Consider the following 27,339-nt stretch of genomic DNA (forward strand, 5'->3'; position numbering starts at 1 on the left):
GGGTGCTCCTTCCACAGAATCCTGTGCATGAATAGGCCGGTAGATGTACATATGACATTCTTCATGATCCTCTTAAAGGTGCAGAATCTTCAGGAGAGGAATAGCATCTGTGCAAGTTGTCCTAGACTAGGGAAGAGAGAGACAGCAGCTTCCAGTGGGCTCTGCGCCTTAGAGTAAATTGACCATAGGTTAGTCACTTAATCACTCAGAGCCCTACTTACCTGTCTGTAAAATAGGAACACTAGCATTCAGAGCTTGTGTGCGCAGGGAAGGACAGATGCAGAAGTGCAGTGGGAGGCGCTATGGGGAGAATCAGTATAGCTACTGTGAGGTCAGGGCTGGTCCAGCAGAGAGGTACACAGAAGGATCGGAGGCTGTGCATTAAAAAGCACTTCTCATGATTTGCCTAAGTGCATGATCCAGGCTTCCGGTTGGGGACATTTCGAACAGATTTGCATGCTACCTCCAAAGAACCTCTAATTTCTGGACTCAAATACAAAATGCGTCATTGCAAACTCCTGCATTTGTATGCAAAGCTTACTGCCTGCCCATGTCTTGTCTGAAAGATTGAACATTTCCCCGATCAATTTAATCACATTTTGGATGAGGAGAATTACTTTACCCAGGAAGGGACAGAGCTACGTGGACAGGCAGTCCAGGACAGACCTGTTTTGTTCCAAACAAGCTTTTGCTGTATGTCCTTGGGCCATTTCGCTCCTGTGTACTGTTCTTCTGCTAGAATGTGATCTCCCTGTGGGCAGGTGACAAAGATTTTTTGGCTCAACCCAACTTTAGTCCTGAATCGTCTCCTGGGCTCTTGTGGGTACTTCCATATAAAATCCAACTTTGGTAAGAGCCTGCTAAGTTGGTTTAGCCAGAACCCTGTACCCTCCAAATCTCTGATCACCTTCCATATCTTATCGGATTCTTCATGCCCCACGCTCTCCCAGGTGGTGTCTGATCACGTGACCCTGTCTTCTGCAAGAATCCTGTTAGGTGGGTTCAGCCAGAATCCCCTTTATCCGTGATGGTTCCTCTTCATCGTTTTCCATCCACCGACCCCTGCTCCCCCTCTCCTGCCCCCCCCCGGTTGGTTATAAATTCCCACTTGCCCATGCTGTATTTGGAATGGAATTCTACGCCAAGGTCTCATCCTCTAGCGCAATAGTCCTGAATAAAATCTGTATTTATTGCTTTAACTACTCTCTGGCCCTGGTTTTTTTCTGATGCGGGGTTAGGTACCAGTTGCCAACACTCACAACAGGGTAGGTGCCTCGGGAAGCTCTCTGAGGCTGGGGCTGGGAGGAAGAGGGCAGGGTCAGGTCCCAGCTGATTCCTGGGAGAGCAACTGAGACAGATCAGGGCATGACCAGACCTCACCTGGGAAGAGAATGTGAATGATCTTTACTGGCAGAGAGGAGGTGGGTGTTGGAGTTCACCAGCTCCTTCTGGCTGACTTTAGTGGTTTCTATGGTGACCGCAGATGATGAGATTAGGCGTCACCTGCTGTTTCCAGCTTCAGACTCTCATAAGGTCATTCTCCAACCCTCTCTCTGCCTTTCTTTCTTAGCATCTTTTTTGGGGAGCCTCTTCTGTCTGTCCTTTAGAGCCGGTCAGCAGATCCTGGAAGCTGGTGTTTGGCTTGGTCCCCTGGGGGCATGATCGAGTTGGACCCAGATAAAGCACTTCAGTTAAATTTGATTCAGATCAGCCATGAATCATTTTTTAGTATAAGCATGTCTCCAAGGTTGTTTGGGAGGGTTCGTTTATACTAAAAAGTGATTCATGATTTATTTGAATTCAGGGTTCACTGGGCATCCCCTATTTCATTTGCTGAGACTGGTAGCCTGGCTGGCCTGGTACCCAGCTCAGTTCCCTCACTCAGAGACAGTGAGCCGGGACGGTGGCCGCATGGATTTGGTGTGTCTTAGGTAAGTGTATTCCTTTGAATACGCTGTTGAGTAAGTCCATGAGGTTTTCTTTTTCGGACTCTGTTGAGTCTCTACATTTACATCAGCCTCCAGGAAATGAGCCTCATACAGGGGAACCCCTAGGTTCCTGTGTTTAACACCCTTCTGACTAAGGGTGAGGGCATCTGTAGGATTTTTAGGACACAGATGGGGTTGAGCACTCTCCCTCTTTTGCATACTGTTTCCCGGGTCCCGTGCAGGCCAGACCCGGAGCCCCCATAGGGAACACCTCACCGAGCCCAACTCTTTTGCTTTCCAGGTAAGGAAGCCCAGGCCTAGAGTGCAGGTAACTTGCCCAGGTCAGTCGTGAGTGACTTGTGAGCTATATTTATTTACTATGTATTTATTTTTTGGATTCAGTTTTTATTAATTTACTTTAAACCTGATTGTAATAAAACAATTCACTGGCCCTGTATATGTTTAATTACATTTAAAACAATTCAACTTGTCAGGCACCTGGGTGTCTCAGTCACTTGAGCGTCTTTTGCTTTCAGCTTAGACCATGATCAGGGTTGTGGGATCGAGCCCTTCATCAGGTTCCTTGCTGAGTGTGGAGCCTGCTCGGGATTTTCTCTCTCTCTCTCTCTCTCTCTCTGTCTCTCTTTCCCTCTGCCTCTCCTCCCCCTCGAGTTCTTCCTCTCTTTCTTATATATATATACATATATATATATATATATATATATGTATGTATATATATATGTATGTATATATATATAAACACTACAAACTGTGAACAAACTAATTGAAAAAATATTTTTGAAATATTTGGGAAAAACTGAACATGGTCTGGATAATGAGTTATTCTAATTTTATTGTATATATTAGTTTCTAATTGTTGCTGTAACCAATTATCATAAACATAGTGGTTTATTTTTATTTTTTTTTAATTTTTTATGTCTTTTATTTATTTTTGAGAGACAGAGAGAGACAGTGCGAGCAGGGGAGGGTCAGAGAGAGAGGGAGACACAGAATCTGAAGCAGGCTCCAGGCTCTGAGCTAGCTGTCAGCACAGAGCCCGACGCGGGGCTCGAACCCACGAACTGTGAGATCATGACCTGAGCCGAAGCCGGACGCTTAACCAACTGAGCCACCCAGGCGCCCCATAAACATAGTGGTTTAAAACAATACAAATTTATTGTCTTATTGTCTGCAAGTCAGAAGTCTGAAATTTAGTCACTGGACCAAAATCAAGAACTGTGGGGGCACCTGGGTGGCTCAGTCAGTTAAGTATCCGACTTCAGCTCAGGTCATGATCTCGTGGTTTGTGGGTTCAAGACCTGTGTCAGGCTCTGTGCTGACAACTCAGAGTCTGGAGGCTGCTTTGGATTCTATGTCTCCCTCTCTCTCTGCCCATTTCCCAATCATTCTCTGTTTCTCTCTGTCTCAATAATAAATAAAAACATAAAAAAAATTCAAAATCAAGAACTGTGCTCCTTCTGGCAGCTGTAGGGGAGAATCTGTTTATCTTTTCTAGCTCCTAGAGCTCACCTCCTTTCCTTAGATCCTGGCCCCACGTCGCTCTGACTTGTTTCTGTAATCATATCTCCCTCTCACTTGGACCCTCTTGCCTGAAAAATCCAGGATATCCTCCTTGCCACCATCTCAAAAGCCTTAACTTATTTTTAAAGCATTTTGTGTATTTATTTTTTTTAAGTAAGTTCTAGGCCCAACGTGAAGCTTGAATTCATGACCCCAAGATCGAGAATCACATGCTCCACCCACTGAGGCAGCCAGGTGCCCCTCAAAAGCCTTATTTTAATCACATCTGCAAGGTCCCTTTTGTCACATGAGGTAACCTATTCACAGGTTTGGGGAATTAGGTCCTGAACATCTTTGGGGGTCCATTATTCTTTCTACTGCATTTATGACAGAGGTGTCTGAATTATATTTCTGAAAGAGTTCTTAGCAATCAGAGACTGGGGTAGTCACAGGTGAAATGATCTGCTTTAAAATGCACCCCCAACCTTTCCATTCATTTGCTGAAGCCTTAGTCCCCAATGCGATGGTATTTGGAGACGGGGCCTTTGGGCGATAATTAGGGTAATGCCAGGTTAGAGGTTAGGTCTTTATGATGAGTTCATGGCCTCATAAAAGACGTTTCTCCGCATGCGCATACCAAGCAGAGGCTATGCGGGAACACTGGGAGAAGGTGTCCGTCTGACAACCAGGGAGAAGGCTCTTCACAAGAAACAAACTGGCCAGCTCCTTGACTTTGAACTTCCCAGCCTCTAGAACTGTGTGCCATCGATTTCTGTTGTTTAAACTCCCTGGTCTATAGTATTTGGACTTCCCAGCCTCTAGAACTGTGTGCCATCGATTTCTGTTGTTTAAACTCCCCGGTCTATAGTATTTGGTTATGGCAGCTGGAGAAGATGAAGACAACTCTAGAAAAAGGAAAAAAGAAAAAAAAAAAACCCAAACTAAACAGGAAACAAGAATGGCAGGAGGTTGATGGTTGTTGAAGCTAAGTTTCGGAGACGCAGGGCTCTTACATTATCTGAAAGATTTTCTGCGTGTTTGAAGTTTTCCACAGTAAAAACAAATAGGCAATCTTTTAAATGAAATTTAAGTTTTAATTGGAGTAGAGCTGACATATAAAATTCTACTAGTTTTGGGTGTCCACTATGGTTGTTTGGTGATCACGCACATCACAAAATGCTCACGTCGGTAAGTGTAGTTACCACCTGTCAGCGCACAAAGTGGTTACAGTATTATGGACTGTGTTCCCTGTGCTGTATTTTTCACCTCTGTGACTTATTGACTTTATACCTGGAAGTTATTCGTACCTCTGAATCCTCTTCACCTAGTTTTTTAGAAGTTGTAAAACGTTTATTTACTTTGAGAGAGAGAGTGTGAATGGGGAAAGGGCAGAGAGAGAGGGAGATAAAATCCCAAGCAGGCTCCATGCTCAGTGCAGAGCCTGACTCAGGGCTTGATCCCATGACTGTGAGATCACAAGCTGAGCCGATATCAAGAGCCAGACCCTTGGGGCACCTGGGTGGCTCAGTTGGTTAGGCATTCCACTTAGGCTTGGGTCATAGTCTCACAGCTCGTGAGTTCAAGCCCTGTATCGGGCTCTGTGCTGACAACTCAGAGCCTGAAGCCTGCTTTGGGTTCTGTGTCTCCCTCTCTCTGCCCCTCCCCTGCCCATGCTCTGTCTCTCTCATTCCTTCAAAAATAAATAAACATTAAAAAAAGAAGTTGTACACTTAATCACCTGAGCCCCCCAAGGGCCCCTTAATCCTCTCTACCTGTTTTGGCCTCCCTCTTCCTCACCGCGGCAATCACCAGTTTGTTCTCTGTATTTATGAATCCTAAACATGCAATCTATATGATACTAAAACACAAATAGATATATAAATCAATGGTAAAGAATAGAATGTCTGGAAATACACCCAAATATTTGTAAAAATCTAGTAATAAAACTGGCACTTCAAATCAGTAGGGATTATTTAAATAGTATTGGGACAATTGGTTAGATATCTGGGAAAAAAATCTGGGTTCTTACCTCTCTCCTTACACCAAAATGAATTCCAGTTTGATAAAAGATTTGGTTAACTAGAACAAAAATTAAACCATAAAATTGCTAGACGTAAACATGGAAAGCCGTTTAAAAAAGTAATGGTGTTGGAGGGGGAAAGGCCTTTCTAAGTATGATACAAAACCTTGCATGGAGGAAAAAAGCATAAATAAAATCAAAGATAGAGGACTCTGGAAAATATTTGCAACTCATGTCACAAAGGGCTAATTTCCTCAGCACATAAAGAGGTCTTAAATATCAATGTGATATACATTTCTCGAAAGACAGTATGTAGATGGCTAAAAAGGACAGGAAAACATGCTCAGCCATTCTTAGCCATTGAGGAAATCCAAATCAAAAACACAATGAGGCCCCTGGGTGGCTCAGTTGGTTAAGCGCCCAGGTCGTGATCTCACAGTTGTGGAACTGAGCCCCATGTCCACCTCTGTGCTGGGCTCTGTGCTGGACATGGGGCCTGCTTAAGATTCTCTCTCCATCTCCCTCTGCCCCTCCCCACCTCTAAAAAAAAAGAGTGGAGCAGGGAAGGGAGATAACAAGTATTGGACAGGACATAGAGAAACTGGAACCCTTATGCATTTCTGGTGGGAATGGAAAATGGTACATCTGTTTTGGAAAACAGTTTGGCTGTTCCTTAAAAGGTCAAACATAGTTACCATAAGACTAAGCAATCTACCCTAGGGTATTTATCAAAAAGAAATTAAAACATACATCTACCTAGGGTGCCTCGATGGCTCAGTCGGTTGAGCAATCAGCTTGATTTTGGCTTAGGTCATGATCCCAGGGTCGCGGGATCGAGCCCCGTGTAGGGCTTGCACTGAGCATGGAACCTACTTGGGATTTTCTCTCTTTCTCCCTCTACTCCTCTCCCATGCTTGCTGGATCTCTCTCTCTCGCCATTCTCTCTCTCTCTCTCTCTCTCTCTCTCTCTCTCTGTCTCTCCCTAAGCAAACGCACATCCACTCCAAAACTGTTACATTAAGGTTTTATAGCGGCATTATTTATAATAGTAAAAAAGTGGAAACAACCCAACTATTCATCATCAACAGAAGAAAGAGGAATGCAGACAGGCGGATCCTTGCAATGGAATATCATTCAACAATAAAAGGGAAGGAAGTTCTGACATACGCTACAACGTGGATGAACCTTGAAAACAATATGCGGTGTGACAGAAGTCAGCCTTATGATTCTCTGTATGTGAACTGAATGTCCAGCATAGGCAAAACTATGTTGAGAATAGATTAGGGGTTGCTTCCGCCCAGCAGGGGATGGTGAGGTCTGGGGCTGGGGGGCAGTGACTAATAATGGGTACATTGAGTTTCCTTTTGTGAGGGAGATGAAATGTTCTAAAATCCAATGGTGGTGATGATTACACAGCCTGAGAAGAGACTAAGACCCCTGAATTGTACACTGCATGCAGGTGAGTTTTGTGGGATGCAAATTGTTTCCTAATTAAGACATTAATAAAAACTGAATACAAACAAGACCAGAAACACACAAGGAAAATGGACGGTGAATATAAGCAGACACTCCATGGAAAAGGCTGTGTCTCTTAGACCTGTGAGAAGATGTTCAACTTCACTCATAAGAAGAGAAATATAAATGAAAAGTATAATAAATACCTAGCCGATTGGGAGATTTTAAAAAATATTAAAAAAATTTTTTTTAATGTTTTTATTTATTTTTGAGAGAGAGAGAGACAGCATGAGCTGGAGTCACAGGATCTGAAGATAGCCTCCAGGCTCTGAGCTAGAGGTCAGCACAGAGCCTGACGCAGGGCTCAAACCCACGAACCATGAGATCATGACCTGAGCCAAAGTCGGACACTTTAACCGACTGAGCCACCCAGGCGCCCCTAAAAAATATTTTTATACCAAACTTGATCACCACTCTACTAGACTCTAGAATCTAGAGTATTTTTTTTTCAATTTGGTTCTGAAATGCAAGTCAACTAAAGAAATTCAAATAATATAAAGAAAAGAGCAGAATTAAATGGATGTCCTGAACTTGTTGAAAGAGGGGTCAGAATGGCTAAAATTAACAACTCAGAAACAACAGATGTTGATGATGATGCAGAGAAAGGAGAAGACTTTTGCCTTCTGTTGGTAGGAATGCAAACTGGTGCAGTTACTCTGGAAAATAGTGTGGAGGTTCCTCCAAAAGTTAAAAATAGAACCACCCTACAACCTAGCAATTGCACTACTAGGTATTTATCCAAAGGATATAAAAATGGTAATTCAAAGAAGCAAATGCACCCTAATATTTATAACAGCATTATCAACAATAGCCAAATTATGGAAAAAGCTCAAATATCCATCGACTGATGTACAGATAAAGAAAATGTGGTGTGTGTGTATGTATGCATATGTGCGTGCACACACACACATGTTGGAATACTACTTGGTCATCAAATGGAATGAAATCTTGCCATTTGCAACAATGTGGATGGAACTAGAGTGGATTATGATAAAGGAAATAAGTCACTCAGAGAAGACAAATAGCATATAATTTCACTCATATGTGGAATTTAAGAAACATAACAGATGAGCATAGGGGAGGGGAAGGAAAAATAAGATACAAACAGACAGAATGGGAAACCATAAGAGACTCTTAAATACAGAGAACAAACTGAGGGTTCCTGGAGGGGAGGTGGTAAACGGGCGATGGGCACTAAGGAGGGCACTTGCAGAGAGGAGCACTGAGTGTTGTATATAGGTGATGAATCACTGGTTCTACTCCTGAGACCAGTACTACAACACTGCATGTTAACTAACTTGAATTTAAATAAATACATTTTCCTAAAAAATATTTTTATAAAGTTTATTTTTATTTATTTGGAGAAAGATATAGAGAGTGAGTGGGAGAGGGGAAGAGAGGGTGGGGTGGGGGTGGAGAGACAGAATCCCAAGCAGGTTCCACGCTGTCAGCACACAGGTGCATGCAGGGCTTGAACCCATGAGCTGTGAGAACACGACCGGAACTGAAACCAAGAATTGGATGCTTTTTTTTTTTTAATTTTTGTTTGTTTATTTATTTTTGAGATAGAGCACCAGCAGGGAAGGGGCAGAGAGAGAGAGAGGGAGACACAGAATCTGAAACAGGCTCCAGGCTCCAAGCTGCCAGCACAGAACCCGCTGTGGGGCTCGAACCCACAGGATCGTGAGATCATGACCTGAGCTGAAGTCAGACACTTAGCTGACTGAGCCACCCAGGTGCCCCAAGAATTGGATGCTTAACTGACTGAGCCACCTAAGCACTCCTGGGAGATTAAAAAAAGTTTGTTTATTTTTGAGAAAGATTGTGCATACGTGGGGCAGGGGCAGAGCGAGGGGGGAACAGAGGATCCGAAGCAGGCCCCTTGCTGACAACAGAGAGCCTGATGTGGGGCTCAAACTCATGGACTGTGAGATACTGACCTGAGCTGAAGTCGGACGCTTAACTGACCGAGCCACCCAGGCGCCCCATGATTGGGAGTTTTTAAGCAAAGTATGACAGCGTGATGTTGCCCAGACTGTAGGGAAACACTTGCACATCAATGGGGGAAATAGAGGCAGAGCCTCTGAGGAAGGCACTTTGGTGATGTCTACTAAATGTCTACAGGCCCACCTCCTGCCCCGTGTGGTCACCTGTGAATTCATCTGCCTCCAGGCTTGTTTTACATGAGAGGCCTTCAGGATTAAGCTCTTGTTGTGCTGGGTTTTCTGGTGTATGAGACCAAAATGAGTCCTAATTGATAATCCCAGCAATGGCACATCAAGGAATTTATTCTAAAAGTTGTCTCATATGTGTGTTATAGCAGCAGATTTGAACCACTTAAATATGCACCCAGAGGAAAGAAGTGGGGTGCCTGGGGGGCTCAGTCCATTAAGCGTCGACTTCGGCTCAGGTCATGATCTTGCGGTTCGTGAGTTCAAGCCCCGTGCTGACAGCTCAGAGCCTGAAGCCTGCTTTGGATCCTGTGTGTGTGTGTCTCTCTCTGCCCCTCCCCTGCTCACGCTCTGTCTCTCCATCCCTCTCAAAAATAAATAAACATTAAAAAAGTTTAAAAAGTTAATTAAGAAAGTAGTTAAGTAAATGGTGGCGCTTTTGCACACCCGCCCCCAGAATGTGGTGTGGCTCTACGCCGGGAGCGTGCTTTCTATGGGCCAGTGTTCAACGACCTGCAAGATGCCTTGTAAAGTGCTCTGTGGAGGAAATGCGACCATTTGTGTAAGGAACTTTAAGAAAAACAACCCTGTAAAGATACAGACGGTCTGTGGACTGATGTGTAGAAACAGATAACCCTTGGTGCCTCCGTGGCTGGGGGGTTGGGGTCAAAGACTGACTTGTCACCACATATCCTTTTGGTACCTTTTGGATTTTATGCCATGTACCTTTACCTGTTCAAAAGTGCTAAGCAGAATAAAGGAGGCAGCACCAGGAAGATGGTTCATGCTGGGGATGGGACCCTTCCTTCACACTTGAAACTACCAGGATCGTCAGCTGATGCCTTCCCCAGAATACCAGGGGAGTTGGGAAGCACGGCCTTGCTGCCTAAGAGCTGGGTTATGGTCCTGGAGAGACTGGCTTCTAACTTGCTGTGTGCCCTTAGGCTGGTCGCTTTCCCTCTCTGAACCTCAGCTGGACTACCTGCCACTTAAGAGCCTCCCAGATCCCAGGCTCTGCTCCTGCGGGTGGGCCGACATGACGTTCACTGCACAGCCACTAGATGGCGCGCCGCCGCTGCCGCTGGAAGAGACGCAGCCGCTGAGGCCCACCCTGCTTTTAAAAACAATGGAGTCACCTGAGGGAATTTGTCAAAAAGCAAAGCCCCATCTTGAGCATTGTAGGGTGAGTGACTGAGAGAGGTCCAGAAGGACAAAACAGAGAGGCTGAAGGGTGAGGTGAAGGGTACAGTCAAGTGGCCTCGACCTGACCGTATCCTCAGTCAAGGGGTGATGGGGGGCCCTGGCTTGAGAAGGTGAGGGGACCCCAGGCCTGGCTCCGGGTTTAAGGCTCCCTGTCAGTTCAGAGATGCCTTGGCGGGGGTAGGGAGCCTTGAAGGGCACGGGCTGTGGAATCAGGGGCGGCCTGGTCTGTTGACCTCTCTGAGCCTCTCTTTCTCATCTGTAAAATGAGCGTAAAGAGCATAGCCACCCTATAGGGTTGATCTGGCAAAGGAAGTGCTGTGGGTAGTTCTCTTAGTAGTCTGCCCTTGACACATCAGAAGGGTCCGTCCGGGCAGCTGCCCTGTGGATAAAGCGTGGAGAGGCCGCTTCCCAGCCCCAGCCCCGAGCCCAGAAGAGGCTCCTCAGAGGACGGAGGCAGCAGTCTTTCCCAACTACTTTGCAGAAGTTGCTAACCGTTGTTGGGCCCAGAAGGCATTCCCTAGCCCTCCGATGTCGAGGTTTCCCAGATTTTACTTTTTATGGGGACATGAGAGGAAAGTACTGCATATCTCTGCTTAAAAGCAGTTCTGTTTAAATGTTATAAAATGTAAACGCTATGGAATAAGAAGGGAGGATGGCCTTTTTAAGAAGTTTTTGGCCAAAGCCAGCATTGGAAACTGCCGAGACTCAGTAGGGCTGTTAACGTGTAACTTTTATCGGCTCTGGGGGGGAAAAGACCTTTTCTTTGCAGCAGAGATTGGCTTTAGCAGGGAGGGGGCAGCAGAAAATGCGTCCAGAGAAGTCGGTCTTCTCCTGACTGAAAAAGGGACCCTTCAGGAGAGGCGTCGGCATTCCTGGCTCCCTGGCCCAGCGAGCGTCCCATGTGCTGTGTGCCTGAGGAAGTGACATCCTTTTTGCCTCACAAAGGGGCTCTTTGCTTACTCCATGAGGTTGTCCCTGCAGGAAGGGGCTCCTTTTCAGTTCCCCTGAAGGGGCACAGGGGCATCCCTGCTTGCGTTAGCCCTCAGAGGATACAGTGGAAACTGGTTTTCCTTCCTTCAACAGAGAGGGCCCCAAAGAGCAGCAGGTCTTAGCCCTTTTTTCACTTTGTTTCTTCAAAACAGTGTTTCTAGAATGTTCCTGGTAGAAGGTAGATTCTCAGGTGGGTTACCTGGAGATTCTCAAGGGGTGGGTCTGGTGCGTTGGTCCTGGGTGCCATAGCACTGTCTCATGACAGGAATCTTGTGCTAGGGGCCCTGGGGCAGGAGCTGGGGGACAGCGTGGAGTGGTCCCGGGAGCAGGGGCTGGGGAGGGCCAGCTGAAGGGCCGCGAGGCCCAATCTCAGGGATGCTGGTTGAGCAGACGAAGGGGGCCATTCCATCCCTAAGCGAAGAGCCCCAGGAGCCGGGCTGAGGGGAACGAGGGGTAGGGGAGACACTGTGTTTTCAGTCTGCTCTCTGCTCCTTCTCACCCTGTGACCGTGGGCAAGTCATTCAACCTCCCCGAGCCTTGGCCTCATCTGTAAAATGGGAGAGTGCTTGCTGGAGTCTGGGAGGTATTCCATAGTGACAGCTGTTCTCTTTCCTGTGATAGGTCATTTTAACTTGGCCCATGGGTCTCCGGGGACAGGCTTGTGTCTGCCTGTGCTATGGGAACAGGGGATGTGGTGGGCTAAGCCTGTGCCCCTCATAACTCTGCCCATACCCACCTTCCCCTTGCCAAGCCCCGTCCCCCCCCTCCCGCGCCAGCATGGCCAGCCTTCTCCTGGACTCTTAGTCTCTCATTTCAGAGCAGCTGAAGGTACAGGCTCCCATGACCACCTCCTTGGTTAGTGCCTCAGTGTCCTGATGAGTGAAATGAGGCAGGCTGAGATGCCTTTGGGGTTCCTTCCAACTCTGGCCAAATTTGTACAATGACTAGTTCTGCACTAAACTAACTGAGGCAGGGAAAGGGGAGACCCACGTGGATTCTTCAGGGCCCTGCACTGACGCCCGACAGCTCTTAGTGCATCCTTGGTATGCAGGGGTTAGATTGTTGACCCTGGACTGACAGGAAGGAAGGGGACAGGGCTCTCCATAATTAAAAAAAAATTTTTTTTCTTAATGTTTACTATTTTTGAGAGAGATGGAACATGAGAGGGGGAGGGGCAGAGAGAGAGGGAGACACAGAAATTGAAGCAGGCTCCAGGCTCTGAGCTGTCAGCACAGAGCCCAACGCAGGGCTTGACCCCACAAACTGCAAGATCATAACCTGCACTGAGGTCGGGTGCTTAACTGACTGAGCCATCCAGGTGCTCCTCTCCACGACTGTTAAAACCAGAGAGGTCGTTCGGCTCAACCTGGCTCTGCTTCTTCCCTTGTATGGCTTTGGACACACTATTTCAGCTTACTACCTCGGGTCTCCTGATTCACAAACGGAGGGGCAGAATCAGATGCTCCCTGTTGGGCTTTTCAGTCATGGCAGACCCACAGGGTTGGGACAGGTTGGTCTTTTTTTTTAGAGAGAGATAGAGCATGAGCAGGGGAGGGGCAGAGAGAGGAGACACAGAATCCGAAGCAGGCTCCAGGCTCTGAGCTGTCAGCACAGAGCCCGATGTGGGGCTCGAACTCACAGACGGTGAGAGCATGACCTGAGCTAAAGTTGGACGCTTAACCAACTGAGTCAAGGTAGGTTGGTCCTACCTTGAATTGTCCTTACCTTTCCTCATAAAGGTCCATCCAGTCCTCATTGTTTCTGGGCTTGGGAGTGAATGCTTCCTCTTCTTAGGTGCTTTGGCTGTGGGATTTTGGACAAGTCCACTGGCCTAGCTGAAGGGTGGAGCCCTCATCTGGAGGGTGGCCATGGCTTTGACCGTGTCATAGGTTTGGGGGGTGGGGGGCAGATAAATGGGTTCACCGTAAAGGGGAAGGTGGGGGATAATGGATGACAAGGTCCATCTTAACACCTCGAGCAGGATATAGTGACAGCAGCTGCTGGTCCATTGTTGATGCTCGAAGTGGGAATAGTATGACAGCAGTTTGGTCCAGGCAGAAAGCTGGCCCCGGGCATCCTGGAAACCCATTGGATGGCCCCCCCAACCCCCACCCTGAGCCCAGAGCTGGCCCCAAGGGAGGTGGTGTCCAGGGGAATTTGGCTTTCCTGAGTTTCTTCGGCTGTTGGTGGGTGAGGAGCCAGGCGGACTTGGGACACCTGCCCCTCCTGTCCTCAGCGCACTCCTGCAGCCTCTGCTCCTCCTCCCTGCCCCTGAGGCATGGCTGCTCGGGCTGCCAGGGGTCTGATTTGTGGGCTGGAAGGTCCCGTGAAACGTGAGGGCAGGGAGAGCCAGCGAGGTTCCATCACAGGGTGTCAAAATCTTCTTCCTTCCGGACTCCACTGCGGTCCCTCGTTGGCCTCCCTGGCAGGCAGAGGGGGTTGCTTTTCTTGGCTCTAGAGACATCAGCTGGGCATCCCAGGCCCTCAGCTCTCGGACCGCTCTGTGCTCCCTGCCACTCCTCTGTCTAGGCTGTGCAGGGAGGGAACCCCCCTTCTGGGGAGCTGCACTTTGCTGCCACGCTTTATTTTCTGGAAACTACATCATACACATTGTTGCCCCGTTCTGAAACCTCCCTGGCTCCCCATTGCCTGTGGGCTAACACACCCACTCCTGGCTTGGTGGATGCCTCCACGGTCTCTCTTCCATTCTCCTCCCCCTCCTGTCCTTCTTGCTTCCTGCCCTCTCACACTTGCACACCATCTTTTGATGCCTATGAGGCTCTAGGGACATAGCCATGAAGGAGATGGATACAGAGCTGCTCTTCTCAGCCCCACTCCCATTCCTTCCCTTCCCAAGGCAGGCTTCCCATTGTTCCAGATCCTTCTGAGAGCATCCCCTGGCCTGAGCCCAGCTCCAGCTCCTGTCTCTGAAGCGCTGTTGTCACTTCTACATTTCAGCATTCCTTCGAGGCTTGGTAAGGGCCAGCTCCACCCCCATCCACCCCCTCCCCAGCCTTGGAGTACCTGCTGTCTCAGACTACACTCAGTCTGCACACCTTGACCTTGACCTTCAGCTCTTTCTGCAAAGTGTGTTTCGCCATGTGATCACACTTCTAGTGAGTGGCTGGGAATGGGCCTTGTCCAGGTCTGTCCCCAGGGCTTGGGGCTTAGCAGTGGAACAATGCATGGGGGTCCCCATGGGGGCCAAAGTGGGATTCAGCCAGGAGTGCGGGCTGCTTGGCTGCATTGAGGAGCCCGAGAGGTCATTTTGCATGAGGATCTGAGGCATTTGTTGGCCATCTTCATCTGGAAGGAGGCAGCTGGCCTATAAGTACCGAGGAGGGGGTAGCATTATGGTTCTCAGGCGTCCAGCCCAGGCCTCATGGACTCAGGAGCGGGGGCTGAGTCATAACCTGGGAGTAAAAATCTGAAGGAATGGTCACTAGGCCTAGAAATGTCAGAGCGTCCGACAGCATGCTCTGAAATTGCTTCTGGAACAAGGTGTGGCTCCAAGTGTGTGTGGGGGGGATGGGGGCTGTCCTTATTGGGGACCCTGTGGGCTGAGCAGCAGGGTGGCCTGCCTCTGTTCCCACTGGTGTAGAAACAGAGCCTCCCCCCCACCCCTGCCCTGGTCCCCACCTTGAGCAGCTCATGCCACGTGGCAGGTGGCAGGACAACGGGCCCCATGATGCTTTGTCACGCGGGGGAAGGGGCTGGCCAGGGAGCTAATGAGGTAAACAGTGACCGCTCCACAGGGGCTTGGGGGCATGAAACCCTCTCCGGACTCCTGGAAGGAGCCAAGAGAGTGATTTTCAAAGGCTAAGAAGCAGCCAAAGAAATGCTGTTTTGTGGATTCAGGGGACTTTCCATTTACTCCCTAGGCTACCAGGGCCTGGAAGACCTCTTTTCACTAGAGGCACAAAGTTGCAAGTTACCCTGTGGACCTTTCTAGATGTTTCTAGATGTTGCAACACTCCCTGAGGCCTCATGGTTGCTTGCTATAGCTATATACCATGAGGTGGGTTGGGCTTGACGGAACACTCATGACCACGTGCTTAGAGCCCTTCTGGTTTGGGGTGGGTAGAAGTTGACCGGAAGCATCGGCAGCCTTCTTACTGATCTTCTGGTGAGAAGGTGTGGGGAGAACTTATGTCCCAGCCTGGCCACCAGGGTGCAAAGAGGTGTGGGTGGGGGTGCTTAACCCCGAGTGCACCGTGTTCAATGCCTCAGCAGCTTGCTTTTTTAAATAAACATCTTTTCTGAGATAATGTGGACATGTAATAAGCGCATGTATTTAAACTGTAGAATTAAGTTGTTTTCAACACACGTGTGTACCTGTGAAACCACAGCAGCGTGAAGACAGTGAACATACCCATCTCCCCAAGCCTTCCCTGGAGCCCCCTTTTAACGCCCCTCCTGGTGCTACCCTCTCTTGTAACCGTTGATCTGTTCTCTGTCCCTCCGGATTGGTTTGCACTTTCCAGGGCTTCCTGTGAATGGAATCGTACAGTGTGTACTTTCTGTCTGATGATTTGTGGCCCATCCAGGCTGCATGTAGCGCGGGTCAAGCTCTGCTTTTCTGAGTAGTGAGTTGTGCTCGGCATGGGTGTCAGCGGTCGGTTGGCCCAGTTACCTGCAGGTGGATGTGGGTTGTTTCGGCATTTGGCTGTTACACATTTGGAGTGTGTTGATGTGGAAAGAACACTGACCAGGGAGCCTGCAGGCCCTGGCTCTGTCACCCACTCACTGCTGCCCGTCCCCTCTCCTGTCTGAGTTTCGCTGTTGGCTTCTGCCACATAAAGAGGATGCGTAGTTCCTAAGGTCCCATCAACACTGATAGTTGGCTGTCTTTATGTTTCTGCATTGTTGGAGCACTCGGTGGCCCACCCTACACCGCTGTGCTCAGGACCCGGATGATCTGGGGACCTTGCTGCCTGAGCCTCACTCTGGAGCCCCGAGGGGGAACGTCCTGTTGCTCAGAAGCTCCAGGGGCTCAGGCTAAGGACTTTGGAATTCAAGAGGCCCCCTGACACTGCTCGCCTAGGCTCTGTTCGGGGACTACCAGGGACAGGAGTCTCTGCATCACGTGGCAGCCCCAGCCACTACCGCAGCAGAGAGCTGACCCTCTGCTTCCACTGGGGACAGGTGGACCAGGTGGGCTGGAGCTGGGTCTGTCCCCGCGCTCTCTCCCCAGCTGACTGGCCTCCCTCCCTGCTCCCAGCAGCCTCCGCAGCGCCCTACTTAGACCCCAGGGAGGGGTCTGCCCATCTGTTCACTGTGCGGGCTGGAGGGGGTGGGGTGGCAGCAGACTCAGTATTGCGTGTGTGGTGCCAAATCTGGGAGATTAATCCCAAATCACTCACGTCTTGGGAACAATGGAGTGGTTTCCCTGCAGCCCGATGTCACCCCCCCAGCCCAATGTCACCCCCACAGCCGGATGCTCCCTCCCGGTGGGTGGGGAAGCGCTGTGCTCAGGCTTACCCTGCCTTCCAGAGGCTCCTGAGGTGGCACCTGGGTCCCCAGTCACCTGGGAGGGGAACCTGGAAGGGGAAGAGATGAAGTGGTACAACTAGCCACGGGCAGTGGTGGCCAGGCGTGGCAGGTGGAGCCACTCAGGATCAGACCCTCGTTCTGCCACTTAGTGGTGGGTTGGTTGGGTGACCTTAGGCAAGCGATGCAACCGCCCCGGCCTCCTCACCTCACCCAGGCAACGGAGACAATTGTGCCTACTTCCCCTGGGTTGTGATGAGGCTCTGCTAACACCTAGCCCAGCTCCTGACACCTGCTTAATAAATATTCTTTGTTTCACCCACCTCGGCCCCAACTGACCTAAGGGCCTAGGATGTCTGGCGGTTTCCCATGGCAGATCTCAACTCTTAGGGCCACCTGATTGCTCTAGTGACTGCCCTCCCCTCAGGGACAGACCAGTTGCCTAAGAGAGGGGCTGAGGCTGAGCTGGGAAGCAGGTGGGAAGGGCCTCACTCAGCTCGGGAGCTGGGGCTCAGGTGTGGAGCAGAGGAAAGCCCAAGAGAGGTGACGGGGGAAGGGGGCTAAAGCTGAGCTAGGCGGGGAAGTGCTTGCTGTTTGCAGCAAATTCAAATCCCCAGCCCAGGCCAATGACATCCAGGAACCCAGAAACTGAGCTAAGGGACTGGAGCCCAGCCACCTGTGAGCTTTGATTAAACACACAATTTTAGAGCATAGATAAAAGGAAGGGGTGAGAAGACGGAGCCAATAACAGCTCACCAGGAACATACAGGAATAAATGTCACCGTGAATTAAGGGCCTCTGTTTTGTCCGGTCCTCTTTGATACTTTCATCAAAGGTTTCATTAATGGCACCGAAGGCTGGATTATCAAATCTGTGGGTGACGTGGGGCCAGGAGAGAGTGGGTATAGATTTAATAGCAGAACCCGGCGTCAACACCTGCAACGCCATCAAAAGCCTGGGACAAACCAGATAAGATCTGGCAGTGCTAAATTGGTGAGACTGTGCACAGACATTAAAAAGAGCAACCGCCCAGCTTTGTGCTGGAGAGGCCTGGCTTGCGATGTAACAGGCACCGATTTTCCTCTTACCTGGAATTTGCTACCAGAACACTCAGGCAAGGACAAAGAGGTGTCCTCAGTCCTCCCTGGCTTGGATCAATAAGCAGGAGAGCAGAGAGAGGAGGGAGGATCACTTTGGCTGGGAGTTGCCAGTCTGGGGGAAGAATGCCGTGGTCCCCCGCCCCCAACCCGGTCAATCACAGCCGTGGAGTCCGGGAGAAATCACTTATACAAATTACACCACGGAGCGGGGGTGGGGGGGAGATGGCATCTTCTTCCCATGTTGGGTGTCTACTTCCGAAGTGAACTTGCTGCTCTGTCCCCTGCCTGTTTGAACAAGGGAGAGAATTCTGGGGGGAGGTGGCAGGGCTCACTGGGGGGCTGTCTCACTATCTGGCATGGTTAGGATGTGTGAACATCCCTGTGGGTCACATAGACACTGCAACGTGGTGGGGTCACCTTGGGATTTTTACGGCATTCCACCCAGGAGCGCTGATTGTGGGGCCAGAGGTTGCTGTGAGGGGACCCCCCCCCCACAAGGGCTAGAGCTGTGGGGACATTGGGGTGTCCCTCTGTGGGACACAACAGTGAAGAGGCTCCTCTATGGCTTCTGAAAATGCCACACAGGGCTCTGGAGAGCCAGCACTTAGCGCCGGGTCACAGGGCAGGCTTCCCTTGTCATTCGGCCATCTTTGGCAGCCAGACTGTGGCATAGCCAGAAATAGAGGGTGGCAGTGGGGGAGAAGAATACGCCTCCTCCCCTTTTGAAGTCCCTCTGGAGTCAGGAGAATGTTAGCATTGAAATGGATTTGAGATTAAAGTTTTTAACTGAGCTAGGCTGGACTGGGCTTCCTTATACCCAAGAATGACCACAAAGCTTGAGGATTGGCCCTAGCTGTTATTTAAGAGACGGGAATGGGAGGGGCACCTGGGTGGCTCAGTCGGTTAAGCGTCCAACTTCCGCTCAGGTGATGATCTCACAGTTCGTGCGTTCGAGCCCCATGTCGGGCTCTATGCTGACAGCTAGCTCAGAGCCTGGAGCCTGCTCCCGATTCTGTGTGTCCCTCTCTCTCTGCCCCTCCCCTGCTAATGATCTGTTTCTGTCTCTCAAAAATAAATAAATATTTAAAAAAAAGAGATGGGAATGGGGGCCTCAACCTAGTGTTGTTAAGGGCCATGAAAGGAGGGAAGACAAAGCCATTTCTTCCTTGTGATCTACCAGGTTCACATGTGCAATAATCCCGTTGCAGGAGCCTGGGGGCCACGGGGCTTTCAGCTGCCAGTAAGGGGAAAACCCTATTCCCACAGCATCATTTCCCACCTTCTGTGACACGAGTTACTGATGTCAGCGGTTCCAAGGACTGCTCAGCGTCACAGCCACAAGTAAGCTCTCCATCTCCTCCTTCTGCCCTCCTGTGTCCACAATGTCTTCTCTCAGGGTCACAAGACACCTGCCACTGTTCCAGGCATCACACACAGACCTGGCGAGGTCCAGTCAAAGTAGAGCGGCATTTCCACCACCGAGATTTCTTTTAGGAGGAGGAAAGCCTTTCTACCCCAGCGGACTCCCCTGAAGAGCCCCTTCTCCAGAACCGAACACACGAGTAACTGATCCGATCTTTGGAAAGATGCTGGAGGTCACCATGATTTAGTCTCTAGAAATGAGGTTGGGAAAGAGTGAGCACCTGAGGAGTGTCAGTCCTCTGCCATCAAGGCGGAAGGGTGCAGGGATGGTTTTGGATTAGGTAACCAGTAGAATCTGCCACAGTGGCTCATGTGACAAGCTCCTGGGTAGGTTTGGTGGGCTGCGAGTTCTGTGTGAGCCTGTAAGTCAGACGGGCTCTTAGGCTGCTTTAATAAGAGAGGAGCATCCAGAGCAAGAAAGAGAGTCATCCCCGTGTCTCTGCGCTGGCCGGGCCACCCACGGTGTGTCAAGTCCCAGGGGAAGAAGTAATTGGAAGCTCTTACAGGGAGGGCGGTTGGATGGGCAGGTGGGGGTGTCTAGTCACACTGTCGTGGGAAGTGTGGCTGAAAGCATGAGGCCTTTAACCGAGAGAAGACTGGGGGACACCTTTCCGCATGGGGAGCCATCTTGAATCCTAGAGAGATGCCCACAGCAGACAGAATTACCTCATGTGCTTCTGGAGGGCACAGCCAGACCCAGAAGCAGTTCTTATCTCACTAGAAGGAAGACGTTTATGGTCATTAGAGCTGCAGCTCAGCGAACTAAGGGTCTACCTCCGAGGGTGACGGTCTGGTAAGTGGAGGCTGTATGACCTGCTGGGAAGCCATTGAGGCAGTTCTTGCTTTGGTAGGGAAGTTGGATTAGATGTCTTGCCGGCACAGAGGTGCAGCGGAAAGGGCCTGAGCTTAAGAGTCACAGAGTCCTGGAGAGGCTTTGCCGCCTACTAGCTGTGTGATTTGGGTGAGTCACTTAACCTCTCGGAGTCTCACCTTTCTCATCTACCAAACTGAGGGTAACAGTACCTGCCTCACAGGGTGGTTGTAAGATCTGGAAAGTCTGTTGCACATGGTAGATCCTCTAGGATGAGTGGACCCTTAATTCTCTGGGGTCTCCTTTTACCTTTGGAGAGAAGCCGGCAAGGACCCCAGCTGTACCATGCCCTCAGTAGCCAAAAGTGTCCTCAGAGCTTTATCCACTCCAGATGAGTCAGACAGAGAGTTTTTGCTTCGGAGGTGAGGACAGAACACAGCAAAGCCCAGGTCAGGCTCCCTGCCCCAGCAGCACTTGTGGTCTCCCCAGGTGGACCCAGGCTCACCAGAAGGATAACTCCAAAGCAGGCTCAGGGATGTGGGCCTTTTTCCTGCCACTCTGATCCGGTTGTCAGACCAGAATATTCTATAGCTGGAGATGACCTGCTTACATGCTCCCTCTTTAGGGGATACAGGACTGTGGTAGAGTGTTGTTTTGGGGATTTGGTCAGGGTTGAAGACATGGCCTTTTCCCCAGGAACCTTTGGCCCTTTCATCTGGAGGGCCAGGGTTGTTGGCTGGACTTTCTGCTTTCCTTGGTCCAAAGTCTAGGGCTCTGGGCAGCGTCTGCCCAGGACCCAAGGTGAAGTGGGTAAAGTGTTCATGACCCCTGGTCTCCTTGGGCGAATGGGTTCTGTGAACCATGTCCACCTGGGGGCTCCCTGCCCCACGGAACAGCGTGGCAAGTGCATGGGACACTCACCTGGGGCTGAGCAGCAGCCCTGCCCCACACCTGCTGCCAAGGAAATGCCCCAGTGGTCAGCTTGGCTCTCAGATACAGAGGTCAACGTGAAACAGCCCCGCTTTTGAGACCTTGGGTCTCCCTGAGCTTTAGTTCTGACATCTGTAAAATGAGGATGTTAATCCTCACCTAAATCACAGAGTTTCCCAATGATCAGATGAAAGAACGAAGTGGGAGAGCTTTGTAAGTGGAAAATACCATAATGTGAATTCTTGGGAGTTCATGGCCAGAGGAGATCACTGAGGTCAGGTCCATCACAGCCCCTGGCCTAAGGGGTGGGCACCACACACAAAGTCCTCCCCTGCAGCTGGGAGACGAAGGGTGGGGGTGTCCTGGTGTTTGTCCAGATGTACATGTGGGAAATTTCCAGCATCAGAATGACTCAACCTCAGAGATTAGCAGCTTTCATCTGGGCCCTTATTCTGTGTGCATGAGGAGGGGACAGGAAAGTGAGCCCATTTGGATACTAATCCCTGCGACGTCATTATCTTGCTTTGCGACCTTGAGCATCTCACTTCCTCTCTGTGAGCCAAAATCTCATCCTCTGAAAACAAGGAGCTGGGCCAGAGATCTAGGGGAGTGTATCTGGTGTGTGTGTGTGTGTGTGCGTGTGCATTTCTTTGCAATCTTCCACAAAGGTGGTGGCAGTGCCTAAGGCTGTTGTTTCCACATCACTGCCCCCTGGGCAAAAGGAGGGGACTGTGTCCATTGCCCACTGTTTGTTTGGAGGGGGGGGTCCCTTGGGAAATGAAGTCTTTCAGCCCTCAAACCTGAACCCAGCTCTGGGAGTGAGATGGGGCCCCTGCTTTATGCTTCTCAGTGGAGACGACAGGTGTGCCCTGGCTGGGGAGGCTGGCATGGCCAACATGGGCACTTGTCTTTCCTCCGGCAGTATGTCTGTCTTACAGAAGTGCTCCCTTGGCCCTGGCTTCCAAGATAGGTTGTGGAGATACTGGTGGGCTTGGCAGACTGGGCAATGCTGAGTCTGTAGAAAGAGCTAAATGGTCTTTAGTGGGAATTGGGAGGATGTCAGGTAGGACAGGACTTCTCAGCTCCATTGGAATCTGCTGTCTTTGGAGGGTGACATTTTTAGGTTTATAGTATCCCCTCTCACCAAGGTTCTGATTTAGAAACCTGTCCTGAACAGCTGTGTGACTTCCGCCGGACCTTCACCGAAACTATGGACCACCCTGGGGAAAGGGCACAGTGAGAGAGTGAGAGCACACGCTCGGGGGCCCTTGGGCCTGGGCTGGGGTCCCTGCTCTGCCCATGATCCACTGCTCTGTCTTGACAGGTGAGCTGCTCGGAGCCTTGGTTTTGAGCGCACCCATGATTGGGAATAACATATGTATTTGGCAAACGTCATGGTTTTCTGTTCTAGAAGGGCTTATAAGTTAAACTCCTCTTAGGATTTATTGAGGAGGAAGGACCAGCCTCGCTTTAGGAAGCAGAGATTTCACTAGGTCCGCACGTCCCCAGACATGCTCTGTGGAACACAGGGGGTGCGGAGACGTCACGCAGAGAGTCTGGTGCTGCGAACGAGTGTGGGCCGCGCTGGGGTAAGCGCAGGTAGACAGCTGTGTTTGCTGCAGGGCTTTTCCTAACCTTTACTAGGCCTCGACGGTTCAGGAAGCTCCACGAGTGAGTAATGTGTGCAGCGTTTCCTCAGATCCATTTGCCCATGGAACCGTTTTCCCATGAGGCACGCCACAGGACACATTTGGAGAAGCGTTGTCATTGCATGCCTCTTTGTCTCTGGGCTCCCAGGAAGATTCTGTCTCTCTCTGAAGCTTACTCGGAGTAACCGCATCAGCGGAGATCTTGGTATATTTATACCCCACATCCACTCTGCGGTGCTGGTTTTCTATTTTTGTTTTGCTGTGCATATATTTTTTAGTGCAGGATGCCTCAGATGCTGCGTGGAAGTGAGGAGGGTGGGGACAGCATCCTGTGGCGATAGGGAGCCCACGCTAGTTCCCCAGACGATGCTGGGCCCTTGGGGGGGGGGCAGGGGTGGAAGTACAGCTCATCACCATCATTCTGATCACCCCTTGAAAGACTGGGGTGAATGCAGCCCCTTGGGGAGCCCTTCGAATTCTGATTATTCTGCCCCAGACGAGGAAGATAGGAGAAAAGGTGTCAGCAAGTTTGTGTCCTGCAAGAACTACTTAAGAAAGTCAAAGCAACCTTGGAGGGGTCACTGCTGACCTCAGAAATGACATCATTTCTGTTGTGGCATTTAGAAAGACAGAGACAGTTGGGCCGTGGGCAGAAAGCCCTGGGTTTTGATGAGGTAGTCTCAGGTATGGGTGAGCCAACAGGAGCTAGGGTCCAGTTCTGCCGGGCCACCCTCAGAACCGTGGGCCAGTGAGGAGTGGGTCCCAGGAGCCCGCTGGCAGCTGTGACGGTCACATGAAGACTGGCTGTGTCCTGCCTCTTGGGAGAGGGCGCAGGGATCACCACTTCCTTCCTTGAGCTCTGAGCCCCCAAGAAATAGGTCTCTCCCTGTATATTTCAAGTGACCCAAGTGGGTAGATGGGGGGACTTGGAGAAGATGCCCCTATCAAATCCCCCCTGCCCCGCCACCTTTATTTCCCTGGAGCATTTCAACCTGCAAGGAGCAAACCATTAGTGGACAGAGGAATCAATCTAGTGGGTTGTGACCAGCATTTTATAACACGAACTAGGATAGGCAGTATTAGAATGCATTGGCTATAGTAGGGGTTAAGTATTATCTCATGAAAGAGAGATAGGTAGGCAGCGAGGCATGCAGATAGATAGAAATGGGGCTGTGGTGGACAAGGTTACAGTAGGCTGTGCTCAGTGATGTCTGGAAGCCTCTGGCACCAGCTGGGAGCGTGCTGGGTCTGTTCTGGGATCTGGGGCCCTGTCCCAGGACAAGCTGCCCCTCCACACCCCGAGAGAAATATACCCTGAAGACAGGTGTTTGTGATGGGTCTCTTTCTGACAAAGACATTTTTGTGTCAATCAGACCACTGAGGCCAAAGTCCCCATTGGTGAAGAGAATCCCCGCTCTGGCAGACAGGGAGGTGTCACCATCAGCTGTGGTGTGTCCCGCTGGACTGTGAAGGCTATGTGAGAAGTGGGGAACAGGACTCGGTATGCTCAGTTCTGGTTCTAATCCTGGGTCTGCCACTCGCTGCTGTGTGACTTAGGGCAAATGACTTGCCCTCTCTGGGCTTCTGTGTCCTCATGTATGAGGGGAGGATTTGACCAGGTGATTTCTCTTCTAAAGTCTTATCTTTGTCTCCTGGTCATTCCAGGATGACACGGAGACCATCTGGATCTTGGAGAAAAACACAAAAGGGACCCCAGGGTTGCCCCCGGGGTTTCTTCCTAAGACCCTGGAAGCAAAGGGTTTAGTTGGCTTGAGTGCATCATCAGCCAGGTGGCAGTGCCAAGGGTATACGATACAGAGGCAGCTGAGCCTGAGCCTGGTCTCCATGGACAGCATTTATTAGGCGCCATTCTCATCGTGAAGACAGATAGGCAGGAGGGGCTGAGGGAGGGCATGGCAGCCGCAGCCTTTGGGGTCCAGGGGCTGCCCGGGGTGGGGGTGTGGGCGTGGGGGCACCCACATGTATTGCATATTCTGTGGCAGTGTGCCCAGGCATAAGGCATTGGGGAAGCAGAAAGGCTGCCTGCAGGGGGGCAGGGAGGAGGAGGGAAGCAACGCTGGCCTTCTAGTTCCTCGGGAAAGATCCAGCTTGGAGACCGAGCAGTCGGCCACGCTCTGCTGAAGACCATTTGGCCTCCTTCCACACCATCTCCCTGCAACTTTGGTTGTGGCTCCCTCGGGACTGACGGGACAGGACCCCTCGAGGGCAGGGTCACACATAGGACAGAGGCAGCCAGCACTGTCCGCCACCCCCACACATAAACACACAGGTCACCCCTGAGTCCTGGGCCCTCTTCTTGGCACCTGGGCAGCCAGCTCCTCCACACTGAGATGGGACTCACACACAGGCCGGACGTCCCCTCTCTCAGGGGATCCCCCAAGGCCGGGGCACGTGGCAGGGCTGTGGCAGAGGCTGACCACGTTGTGGGATCCTCGCCCCCCTGCCCAGCATCCCTGAATCCCAGGGCTGGCCTTGCTCAGCAGCATTAGGAAGCGGCCATGGCAACAGCATGGGAGGGTAGTTCCCCCCACTGAGTGAGTGAGGGGCATCCCCCCACTCACCCCCATGCTGTCCTGAGACACGGTACCAGCTCCAGCTGTGGGGCCCAACGATGGAGTCTAGTGTATCACCTCCATCCACTTGCTCTGCACCTGGACTTCTGGGTCGCAGCTAGGGTTGGTGGTGGGTGCGCCAGGTCCAAACTCCCTGCTGGAGAGGAGCATTCCTTGCTGCAGCCTGAATTTATCTTTAGCTACTTGGGACACAGGCACCAACGCTGGCTGTTAGAGCCAGGGATAATGTCCCAATTGGATATGCCCAACAGTTCTCTAGCTCATTCTGCCCAATTCCCAACCTCATAGAGCCTTGGCTCCTGCCCCCTTTTCCGTGAGCCTCGGCCCTGCCTCCCTCTTTGTAAGCAGGCAGTCCAAAGACTAAGGGGTCCTACCCTGCATCAGGGGTCCACTCAGAGCCCCTGCCTCCTGGCCAAGTAGAGTTGAGGCTGAGCCCCAGCACTGGCTCACATGGTGCCTGCGTGCTCGGGGCAGGAGCTTGGCTTGTCACAGCGGGCAGGGGAGTCAGAAGGAAAAGGGCACTGAGACTCGGAAGCAGCAGCCCGGGTTCTCATTCCCCTCTGCCTTTTGTTGCCTGTGCCACCTTGGGCGAGTCACTTCACCTGTTTGGGCCCCAGTGTCCCCTGTAAAATGAGGAAGAGAGCTCCTGCCTTGCTGACCTAACTGGCTACTGTGAGAATCAGATGGATGGGTAGTCGGGACAGGTGTCGGAGGCTGAAACTCCCTCCACAGATTTAAGATTGGTCATTGTCGACAGCGGCTGGGAATGGTAAGGATGAAGTTTTCTGTTTGATTTTAAGGGCATTGTCTGAGGCTGGAGGCCAGTTAACTCTCATCTCCCTGTGGGCTGCCCTGCAGACTAGAGGGCCACTATCTCCCCTTCCCTCCTCTGTCCCTCCTACAGCCTGCCTGTCCTTGCTTCCATCCGCCTGCCTTCTGGAGACTAGCTTTAGGGACTGCTGGGTTTCCACTCTCTTCGTAACTGCAAAGCCATGCAAAACAACAAACAAAAGGTAGTGGGGGACTGGGAGACACAGCTGGGGATAAGGAAGGGGAGTGGGACTGAGTGGGGGTGACCTGAACAAAGACACCCTGGCTTTTGGAGCCTCGGGAAGGTGGGAGACCTGGCAGGACAGAGGTATAAATAGAGATGCAAACTTACACAGAACACGAAGTTCCCTCCGTATGGCGGAGGGGGGTGAGGGATGGGGGGTGGTCTGGGTACCAGCAGGGCCTCTGAGAACGGTGGGGAGGGGAGCGAGGGGGGGAGGGCGCGCGGAGCTCCTTAGATTTCCAGAGGGATGGGAGGCTCCCAGCTTCTGCCTTCCCTCCCCCCTCCCCCTCCCCCCGCACATTTCACATTTCTCGGAATTTGCAGGGCACGGATGTCCTGAAACATCCTCAGAGCCCGGGCTCCTGCCGGCTGGTGCGAGCAGGCACAGTCGGGAGATGGGGGTGGGGGCTGGAGGAGGGTGGGGAGGGTCCCATGGGGCCTCCGCACGACCCCTGCTGCTCCTCCCGGCAGGAGCCCCTCCCTCCCCTGGTCCCCCGCAACCCCCGACGCTCCGGGCCCCGCAGGGCAGTCACACGGAGCTCCTGCGCTTCATGAGGCCGCGGAAGGTGGACAGGCTGTGCAGGCCCGTGGACACCGAGCTGATGGCGGAGCGCTGCGCCCCGCTGCACAGGCAGCGGTGGGAGGGCGTGTCGCTGTAGCGGCCGCCCCCTCCCGGCGACGAGTGGCTCTGCTCGACGCACGTGTCGGACGTGGAGAGGTCCCGCGGGATGATCATGGGGATGGAGTACTGCAGCTTCTCGCGGCTCTTGTACCAGAGGCACGAGCACATGGACTGGAAGTGCAGCACCTCGGCGTAGACGTTGCGGAAGCCGCCGCCGCCCGCCGCCGCCGTGGACGAGGCGGTGTCCGTGGTGTGCGCGCTGCCGCCCGCGCCGCCGCCCCCGCCGCCTCCGCCGCCTCCGCCGCCGCAGCCGCCCGCC

The 27,339-nt window shown here is 51.5% G+C and overlaps 1 protein-coding gene across 1 annotated transcript in view; it reads right to left on the minus strand.

Moving 5' to 3' along the window:
- Positions 1-24,585: 24,585 nt before the first annotated feature.
- Positions 24,586-27,339, minus strand: part of KCNK3 (potassium two pore domain channel subfamily K member 3) — a 38,409-nt gene continuing 35,655 nt past the window's right edge. Inside the window, exon 3 of the mRNA XM_029938130.1 lies at positions 24,586-27,316. Coding sequence (XP_029793990.1) covers positions 26,928-27,316 — 389 coding nt within the window. The 3' untranslated portion in view covers positions 24,586-26,927. The remainder of the gene's footprint in view (positions 27,317-27,339) is intronic.

Source organism: Suricata suricatta, chromosome 4 (assembly GCF_006229205.1).
Source record: "Suricata suricatta isolate VVHF042 chromosome 4, meerkat_22Aug2017_6uvM2_HiC, whole genome shotgun sequence".
Lineage (NCBI taxonomy): Eukaryota > Metazoa > Chordata > Mammalia > Carnivora > Herpestidae > Suricata > Suricata suricatta.